The 9,344-nt window shown below is 30.3% G+C and overlaps 1 protein-coding gene across 2 annotated transcripts; it reads right to left on the reverse strand.

Annotated features, from left to right (window-relative positions):
- Window positions 1–768: 768 nt before the first annotated feature.
- On the reverse strand, window positions 769–6,585 carry LOC129919549 (uncharacterized). Of its 2 annotated transcripts, none has more exons than XM_056000467.1 (3): window positions 6,221–6,585; window positions 5,817–6,114; window positions 769–1,503 (listed from the first exon to the last, which is right to left on the reverse strand). In XM_056000467.1, exons 1-3 carry the CDS (start codon window positions 6,240–6,242, stop codon window positions 813–815), a joined length of 1,011 nt encoding a protein of 336 aa, XP_055856442.1. In that variant the 5' UTR covers window positions 6,243–6,585; the 3' UTR covers window positions 769–812. The 2 variants fall into 2 exon arrangements, with proteins under 2 accessions (XP_055856442.1, XP_055856441.1); XM_056000466.1 differs by having other exon boundaries at window positions 5,817–6,117.
- Window positions 6,586–9,344: the final 2,759 nt, after the last annotated feature.

Below are 9,344 nucleotides of genomic sequence, written 5' to 3' on the forward strand. Positions count from 1 at the left end.
ACCATTGAAAATTGGTTCCCATAATCATCATCCAGGCCCATATGGATGGAAAGATGAAGAACATCAGAGAGGGGAGATTTAGTTGGCAAAGGCAATATGGTAGACATACACAAATAGACCAACAACGCAATAAATAGTTTTATTGGGTATTGAAATAGGATTCAGCTGCTCAAAATGACTCAAAAGACTTGAAAGAACCAGGTCCTAAAAGTAGATATTTTCCGTTGATCTCTCTCAACCAAGCGTAAGCCATCATTCTGGGCAAAATGTGTTTGCCAGATGTTTCCCGTACTTGTGTTTGGAAGTAGTATTCCCCTCTGCTAGAGAGAATAACAGGCAAAAAAGGCAAGACAACACCAAACAAAAAGAAAAAAAAAACTTCAATGAAACCCATGGATGTGGAAAATAAAAAGGACGATATGCGTCCGTTAATAATATTGAATTACACGCAGGCGGTACTGCACACAGAAATAGAAAGACACAAAAGGAAGAAGGTTCATCCCTTACAACAATACCAAAGACACAAAAGCGCACCAAATGAGGTCAACAAATTCAAGATCTCATTCAAGTGGCACGCACTCTGAGAGTATCCAGGACAAGAAACAGAAATTCAAAAATACCAACGATATCAACGAAAAATCTATGCGATATATTATATTTTTTGGAATACAAATTGAACATTATTTTACATTTAATATAAACGAAATGTTAATAAAAATGAGTTAAACAAGAATAAAAAAAAAAATGTAAACTAAAATTAATAATTTTTGGAAATATATGTCCTTTAGGAACTATTTTTGGCACTATTCTGACTATTTGGCATTGCCATTAACAGTCTGTGTTTGTGTCTGAACAAGCAGCATTAAAATACGATTCATCAAATTATCAGCTTCCGAATCGTCCATGCTATTCAATTTGGCCGTTATGAAGCCACAAAATTTCGAATTCAAAACCTCACGAACAGTTGGTTGTATCTTTGCCGCTGAAGACATTTGCTGATGTTGTTGTTGTTGTTCATAAGGATTGATATCATCATCTGAGGACGAATTATGGCGTTTCCTTTTGCCAGACGATGGTGATGGTGGGGAATTGTCAATGATTAATGGATAGGGAAAATCAGCATCAATAGCTTCCAATTCTTCGACATCATTTCCACCACCACTATTTGGTCCATTGTTCGAGGATGTTTGAGTATTATGATGATGATTTTGTTGTTGTTGCTTAGTTATGATAGCAGGACGATGCACCTGGTTGCTATCGTCGGATGTCATGTCATCTATGTCATCGTAGTTGCCATTGAGGGTGCTTGAAATGTGATTGTCTGGATTTGTGTCGTCGTGGAGGTCGTGATCGGCTGGTTCGGCTTTTACAAAATAACTATAGTCATCGGACATGGAAATGGAGGAACGATTGAGACTTTTTGTACTGATGTTGTTGTTGCTGTAGTTGTTGGCACTTTTGTTGTTGAGATTTAAACTGCCATCGTGGGTAACAGTTGTGCTCCTTGAAAGAAATAAAGAAAAGAAAATTATTAGAATCTAATTTTTAGTAAAGAATTTGGCGTGTTATATTTCTTATTCAAGTAAATTTGCCAATCAAGTAAAAAGATCCTGTTCGGTTTATATACCTATTGGATTACTACTGGGAATGTGACTTTTTTGTTTAAATGAGGATAGCAAAATATTTTAAAAGATCAAAAACGTTAGTATAGACTGAATGTAATTGAGGAAGGAAATTAAATTTTCAATGTAACTCGTAAGAGGATTTACACTCTAGTCCATAGTCTTTAAAATTATAATTAAAATTATATTAGGCCAAGTTAAAGAAAAATCGTAAGAGGTCGATGCGATTTGAAACTCACAAACAAATTTTGAATTAAATTAAGTTCGGAATTAATTCCTTTGAGAACATTGTTGTTTTTTTCCAAGAAAAACAAGTGTTTCTTAAACGACTTTATAACTTTTCTCCGTAAATTGTTTGCTTCGATTTCTATTCTCTTTTAGGATATTCTATACGAAGTATATACATACCTAACTATTTGAAATATAAAATAAAGTTTAGGAGAAACTGAAATTCATATTTATCTCTCACGAAAATTCAGAGTTTTTCAGATACTGGAAGACTCATTAGAGAAAAAAGAAATTATAATTTTTTTTTTTTTCTGTAAAAACCAAGAAGAATAGCAAAAGATGTAATTCAAATAGTTTAAGAACTCGAGTTTTTAGACGAGCAATTAGGTTATATTTGAAATCTGCAATCAAAAATAATCAGTAATTATGTATATTTTATAAGATCAATTACAAAATGTTTGATTTTAGAGGAATTTTACATAAAATCTGTTTTTTTTTATGAGATTCAAAAACAATAAGTTAAAAATTTTAAGAATAAAAGAAGAGATGCCCAAAATTTTAAATTTCTTAATAAACTCCTTTTTGAAAGCAATTACCGTTTAACAGTGATATAACAAAAACTAATATTTTAGATATTTTGTCAAACAACTTTTTTGTGTAAGGGTAAATTCCTTGAGTGCGCGTCGATTATAGAAAAAAAATCCCCCAAAATCACGCTTTTAAAAATTATGAAATAATGAAAATTCTTGTCTTAAATTCTTATGCACACTATTCACTGTTTAATATTTATCGTCCATTAAATACAAAAAATTGCACTTTTTATTACTTAATATATGACATACATATTCATAGTGATATTTATTCGAAAAGCCGTGGTCAATATGCCACTTAAACGTTAGGATTATGTTATGATCGCTTACGCTAAGTGGCTGTGGCATATTAATACATTAGAAATTAGATAATAAAACGTGCATTCATATATTTAATAGACAATACACATTGAATAGCTTGTTCATATGTAATAATTTCAGGTGCGAATTTGATTCTTTTTTTAGTCAATTTTTAATTAAGTCAAAACTAGGATAATCTAACTATCCTGGAAAATCTAATAGTTATTTGTTTAGGAGGCAAAAGTAATTGTTTTTTGGTTTTAACTCTTATTTACCAAAGTTTTCAAAGAAAATATTTTGTGTTAGGTGAGATTTCAAGCTACCTTTAAAAATGTAATTTTTTTCTACACTAGCCATAAGTTGCAAGACTTCCTAAATAAAAATAGTATCAAAATTTAAGGTGCTTTCGTATAAAGCATTTTAACAGTTTATTAAAAAGGTTTAAAATACATCAACATGATAAAATATGATGCTCTGTAATTTTCCCTGAGTCTGAAGACGTTAATCTTGAAAATCTGACTAATAGAACTCATATTATAAGATTTTTAGGATAAATACTTCAAGATTTTGTTCGAGTTTTCCAACAATTCAAACTAACAAAAAATTGAACAACAAATTTTTCAAAATGGGCTTGAAATTATTGTTCTAAAATGCTTATAGTTTGGGCTCTAGTGGTTAGATGTTCAAGATTAAGATCTTCATACTCAGGGAAAATGACAGATTATCATGTTTTGCACTTAAAATACAAATCAAAGTTATAACCAGGGATAGGATGTTGTGGAATTTGCCTTTTTTTCTTGCTTAATCGTACGACATTAAAGATTAAATACAAACACGTTTCACGTCCCCCTCGTTCCAAATATATGTATTTTATTTAGCCTTTTTTTTGCCTTTTCTTTCGTTATTGCCTTTTTTTGCCTTTTCTCTTGTGATTGCCTTTTTTTGTCTTTTCCTATGTTTTTTATCTTTTTAGCATCTTAAAGGTAATGCCTACACACAAAACACTCAAATATACAAACAAAAAGCTAACTTACTCAGTATATTACTTACTCAATATATCTATTCTATATTAAAAATTCACTAATTACCCCACACAAACAAAATTCGAATGAAAAGATCTACCTATGCAACTTGTTTGTCTGCTATTGCTACCATTTATTGTCTTCTACGTTCTATTGCGCGGCCGACAACCGACACGTATCAGAGTTCAAAAGCTAACTTTCTCAATTTACAATACTCCATTGAAGAAGTTCTCCAGATTTTGGACATAATCCAGAGAGATTTGGAAGCTGCGAAAGGGGCAGTCGCAAAAGATGTTTTTGAGGGACTCGAAAAAGTTGAACAAATAAATTGCGTAATACATTGGAACACAAATCCAGGGGTCGAACTACGTACGTTAACGTATTGACGCTTTATGTCTCTATCATTTTCTTCTAATTAAATAGAGAAAGCAATAGTCAAAACGGTAACGAACTTATGCCGTAGTTCGACCCCAGAGCACCCTGCAAATGTTGAAGTGGGCGATGTCGAGTTATTTAATTGGGGTCCAGTCGTCTCTACAGATGTAGAGAGATATTTTAGCTAATTTAGAGCACTCTTAAGCCTGGTACGCTGTTCGCGCTAAATTTTAGCTCCCATAAAAATGATCGAAAGATTTTAGCAGAGCTAAAATGAGTCCCATACAATTTATCGATAACTTGTATGGAAATTTTATTTTAGCTAAAATTTAGCGCGAGCAGCGAACCAGGCTTTAAGGGACAATCGCAGGCGCTTGTTAACTGAAAATTTTAAAAAACTCATGATTGTTCCAAATTACTGCAATTAATTTTTATATTTCATTCTTTTCTCAATAAATGCCTTTTTATGCCTTTTTCGGAGTTTTATTTTGCCTTTTTTTAACTTTTCAGGTCCACAAGATCCTATCCCTGGTTATAACACTGAGAAAATCTATATAAAGTGTTAAATGCAAAAATGCATTTCATCCGTTTTTGAAGAACGTCACAAGGATAAAACTTTGGCACAATATATATATGTAGGACTTATTTACATCAAAATAATTCATTCCTGGCCGCGTAACGTCCACGTTCTATTCAAACTTGCCGATTCTCCTTTAAGAAAATCGTACTTTTGAAACATGACGATTCTTAGTCACAGTATCTTTATAACTTATCGTTTATTGTGTTAATGTTATAATGTTTTTTGCAAAATTAAACTACAATGTTTTCATCATTTAAAAGTTATAGGAATGCAAAATAACGATATTTCGAATATTTTACCTTCAAAAAATTATGAAGCGGTCGCAATTCATTTATGGACTTTTGCCTAGAAAGATCTTATGACAAAGCACCTTAATATAATTGCATTTAAAAACCTTAACTGGCATTTCTATCGCAGCAAAAGTACATTTTACTAAAAACACTAAATGATGAATTAGGTTTGAGGTGTCAATGCCTCAATGCATACCGGGACCATGGTCAAATTGAAATGAAACCACATTATGTTGCTATTATGACCTTTTGCTTTAAATGATTGTTGAATATTAATTACAAGCAAAATTCCAAAAGATTTGTCGAAAGGTCAAGGACTAACTCCAAAAATTTTTAATATTCATCACGAAGCTTATCTTAAATCCTTTTAAATAACATGAATTTCAGGTAGGCTCACAGAAATACAAATTATTGAATTAAAGTTAAACTGTTCCACCCTTACTTTGTTGTCAAACAAAAAGAGAATGGTTATTGTTTTATCAATCTCATCGACAATGGAAATTAACACAGGTAGAAACTATACCTACCCAAGTAAAACAGACTTTGGGTTCAAGAGTCTTTGTTTTTTTTTTCTAAATTAGAATTACGTCACTATAGTTTGTTATTGTTTTGAATGAACGAAAAAACGCGGACAATAGAAATCGAATAGAGGCGGGCAATGAACTGATTAAGCGAGTACATAATTATTCTAACAATGTTATCGGTATTTCATCTCGATCTTCTTACGAGGGAATACATTTAAGATAGAACATTCTTTTAATTAAGAAAAATTGTAACAAAATTAAAAATAAGATAAAAATGTTACTTACTTTCTTTCACGAATGACTTCACGAAGAAAATCCATTGCAACAAATAATCCCCACTTGGATTGGAATCCCTCGCCCATTGTCTTAACCAATGCCAATTCCCTTCGATAAGATTCACGAAGTGATTTAAATGCTCTGGCAACTCTACGCCCAGGAACACCAAATTCATTGCCAATTAATTGCCAAGCATGGGTTTTTTCTTCTTCGGCTCCTTTAAAATTTGGCAATCGGGAATCCCACAAAATTCGATGATCATTGACCATTTTAATAAGCTTAAGCTTATCATGGACATTTCGACGAACTACTAAGAAGCAACAGACAAAACAAAAGAACAGAGAAAAATTGTTTTAATTTATTTTCAAAAACAAAAAAATGTTTTGAATAAGATTAGAACGGAAATTACTTACTTTTATTCACACTTGTCGTCATGATGGCTTAAATTAAAACAATAACAACAAAACGAAGAAAGTAGAACAATGCAAAATCAGAAAAATAATAAAAACGAAAGCAAAACTAAAAACAGACAACAACAATTTATAACAAACTGTAAATTATTATACAGTGACGATATTATTCTTAATTTTGTTCAATTATTGTATTAAACTATTTTTTTTGTTATTGGCTTTGGCTCGCCTTCTCTTCTTTTTACGTCTCTAAGCCAAATGAACTCTCTAAAATTATGTCTAAAATGCGAGTCAGTCAACTGCCTTCTAGCGGTTCTCTTCTTTAGCTACCCTGCCAAAGAAACGTTTCGAATTAAACTAAACTACCACCCGGGATCGCACATGAATCAGGGTTGAAAAATCGTCTTTGAGCATTGTATCGAAAGTGAAATAAAAAGTGTATCGAATTGTACTTTTAGAATCTTTCAAATTTTATTAAGAACAATATGAAAAAATTATTTTAAATGAACGAAAAACTTTAAGATAAACCAAAAACTAAATATTTTTTTTTTTTTTTTTCAAAAAATTCAGAAAAGCTTTTGAGGCCATTTTTGCTGCAAAACACTGATGTTTCATTACAACTCAAAATGTTGGTCTTATCAAATAGAACCTTTCGTGATTAAATATGTAAATTTGCAGAATTATTGCAGGTGTTTTAACTTCAAAATATAGGCTTTAATCTTTTCGACAATGGCTATGAAAATTGAGGTAAATTAAAAAAAAAATTAAAAAACCTAGCTTGTGCAAATTTTTTTTAATAAATCTCACATGTAAACAAAAACGTAATGTCCTGAAAAGCAAATTTTATTTCTTTGAAGAAAATTAATTCACCCTTGACCGTTTAATGTTCTATTCAAATCAAAACTCTATTTGACTAATATTGCAGTTTTAACAATATCTTAGAAGAATCGAAAAGAAAAAATTGATCCAGAATACTTTTTACATTTTAATATAAGCGGAAGGAAAAAATTTTATCGAATTTAGTAAAAGTGTATTTGTGTACTTTAGCCAAGCCAAGTGTATCGAAAAAAGTACAATTGTATCAACTTTTGCAACCCAGACATGAATCAAACCAACCGATCATTTACTACCCTATGTACACAATGCACACACCAAAATACAACACACAAAAATATAAGAATACAGGGGAAGCTGCAAGTAAAGCAACACATTTAGTAGCGAAACGAAAGTAATTATATGGGAAACATGAATAAGCCAAGTTTATTGATGTGAGAAAGGGTGTAGTTTTGCAGGATGGTTTATGTTACAGGGTATTTTGAAATTAGATAAGGAGGCAAGAAATTAATTCGCATACTTTTCTTGGCGCTCGATGTCGTTTAAAATGTTTTAATATAAAAAGAATTAATTATGTACACTAGTTTATAAAAAAATAAAATTTTTTTGGTAACCAAGTGCCGTTATACTTTTCGTATAGATTTGAGCCCAGAAAACTCGAAAATCTTATCTAACAACATATTTATTTATAGGTTTTCGAGATATAGTTTTTCAAAGTTTTTTTGTCGTTTTTTTCTAGCATTAGTATTATTAGTATTCGGGCTATATCTTGAGTAATAAACAACTAATATGAACAGAAAAACCGGTTCCTGAAAGTTGATCAAATAAGCAACAAATACTGGAATAAATTTTTTGGATCACTCCAAAAGTTTAAGTGCATTGTATCAAAACACTTTAAAAAAAATCGACTTTTTAAAGGAAATTTTTGCAAAAATAAAAGAGTTTCTTACTGACAAAAAATCTAAATCTTGTGAATCCTCATAGTTTTATATTTTTTATGTGTAGTACACTTTCTGGCAAGGATAACAAGATAATTTTTTTTTCAAAATCTATGTTATAAAGATATGATAATTTTTGTAACGATCAATATTTTCGACTTTTTTTTGTTATTTTTTTGTGTTTTCCTCTATAACTTAAAAATTAAGCCGAATATGAAAATTTTTAATAAGTAATTTTTTGTAGATAATTAAATTTTCCATCGATATGTATCATTTAAAAAAAATTTAAAATTAAAATATTGTAAAAAATTAATGAAAAACTATTCGAAAAAGAGAAAAACATGACATTTTTGGTGTTTTTTACTTATTAGTCTATTTTTATCCTTTAAGCATTTATAGATATTGAACATGTAACGGAGAAAAGAAAACACTTTATCTTTCAACATAATGGTCACAAAAATTGAATACGGCTAAAATTGGATAAAATATAGACTTTAAAAATCTACTGCTTGGTCTCTTTGAGCCATTTTTCTTTAACACATTCAAAAATGGCTCAAAGAGACCAAAAATAGTGGGATTGAGTGTCCATTTTATCTGTGAACCAGTGTTATTATAAGTTAGTTTAAATTATTCCTTCAAAATTTGTGTATGTTTTTCTAAAGAACTGAAAATAACTTTTATATAAGTATTTTTAATTTTTGAAGAAATTTGCTCATTTGTATGCTTTTATGACACGTAATTACGTTATTATTGTATAATAACGTAATTACATATTCAACCAAACGACATTTTGCAAATAGGGCCTTGGATTGTATTTGCCCTTAGATATGTCACTTGTACTATAATTATAGTTATATAAGCTTCAAAAATCTGTCAACATAGAAACTTACCTTCTAGTGAAATCTTTAATGCATAGAAACTTCACGGGTTTCGAGACAACAACTCATAAGCCCTTGAACATATGCCCCGATTTTGTTTTACATTTTTAGTTTAGTTTATTTAAGAAACCTAAAATTTTACGCCAACTTCATTTAAAAGCCTGCACTTCATCGGTTGTAACAACTGAAATAAGTTTAAAAATAATATTATGTTTTATTTTCAATTTTAAGTACCTAAAATTTTAAAGAATTTTGTAGACCTCAAGTACCTACCGTAAATCTAAGCAAAAAAAAAGAGCCAAAAGTCGAACTTATTAAGACAAAACTGATTTATGGCAAAACACACATCCAAAACCGACATTCGTACTGTTGGGACAAATATGTTTTTTCTTAGTCATAATAGTCAGAAAAACGACCTAATTTCAAAATAATCAAAATATAGCAATAATGGGTATCAAACGGTAGGTATTTTTTTAC

Source organism: Episyrphus balteatus, chromosome 4 (genome assembly GCF_945859705.1).
Source record: "Episyrphus balteatus chromosome 4, idEpiBalt1.1, whole genome shotgun sequence".
NCBI lineage: Eukaryota > Metazoa > Arthropoda > Insecta > Diptera > Syrphidae > Episyrphus > Episyrphus balteatus.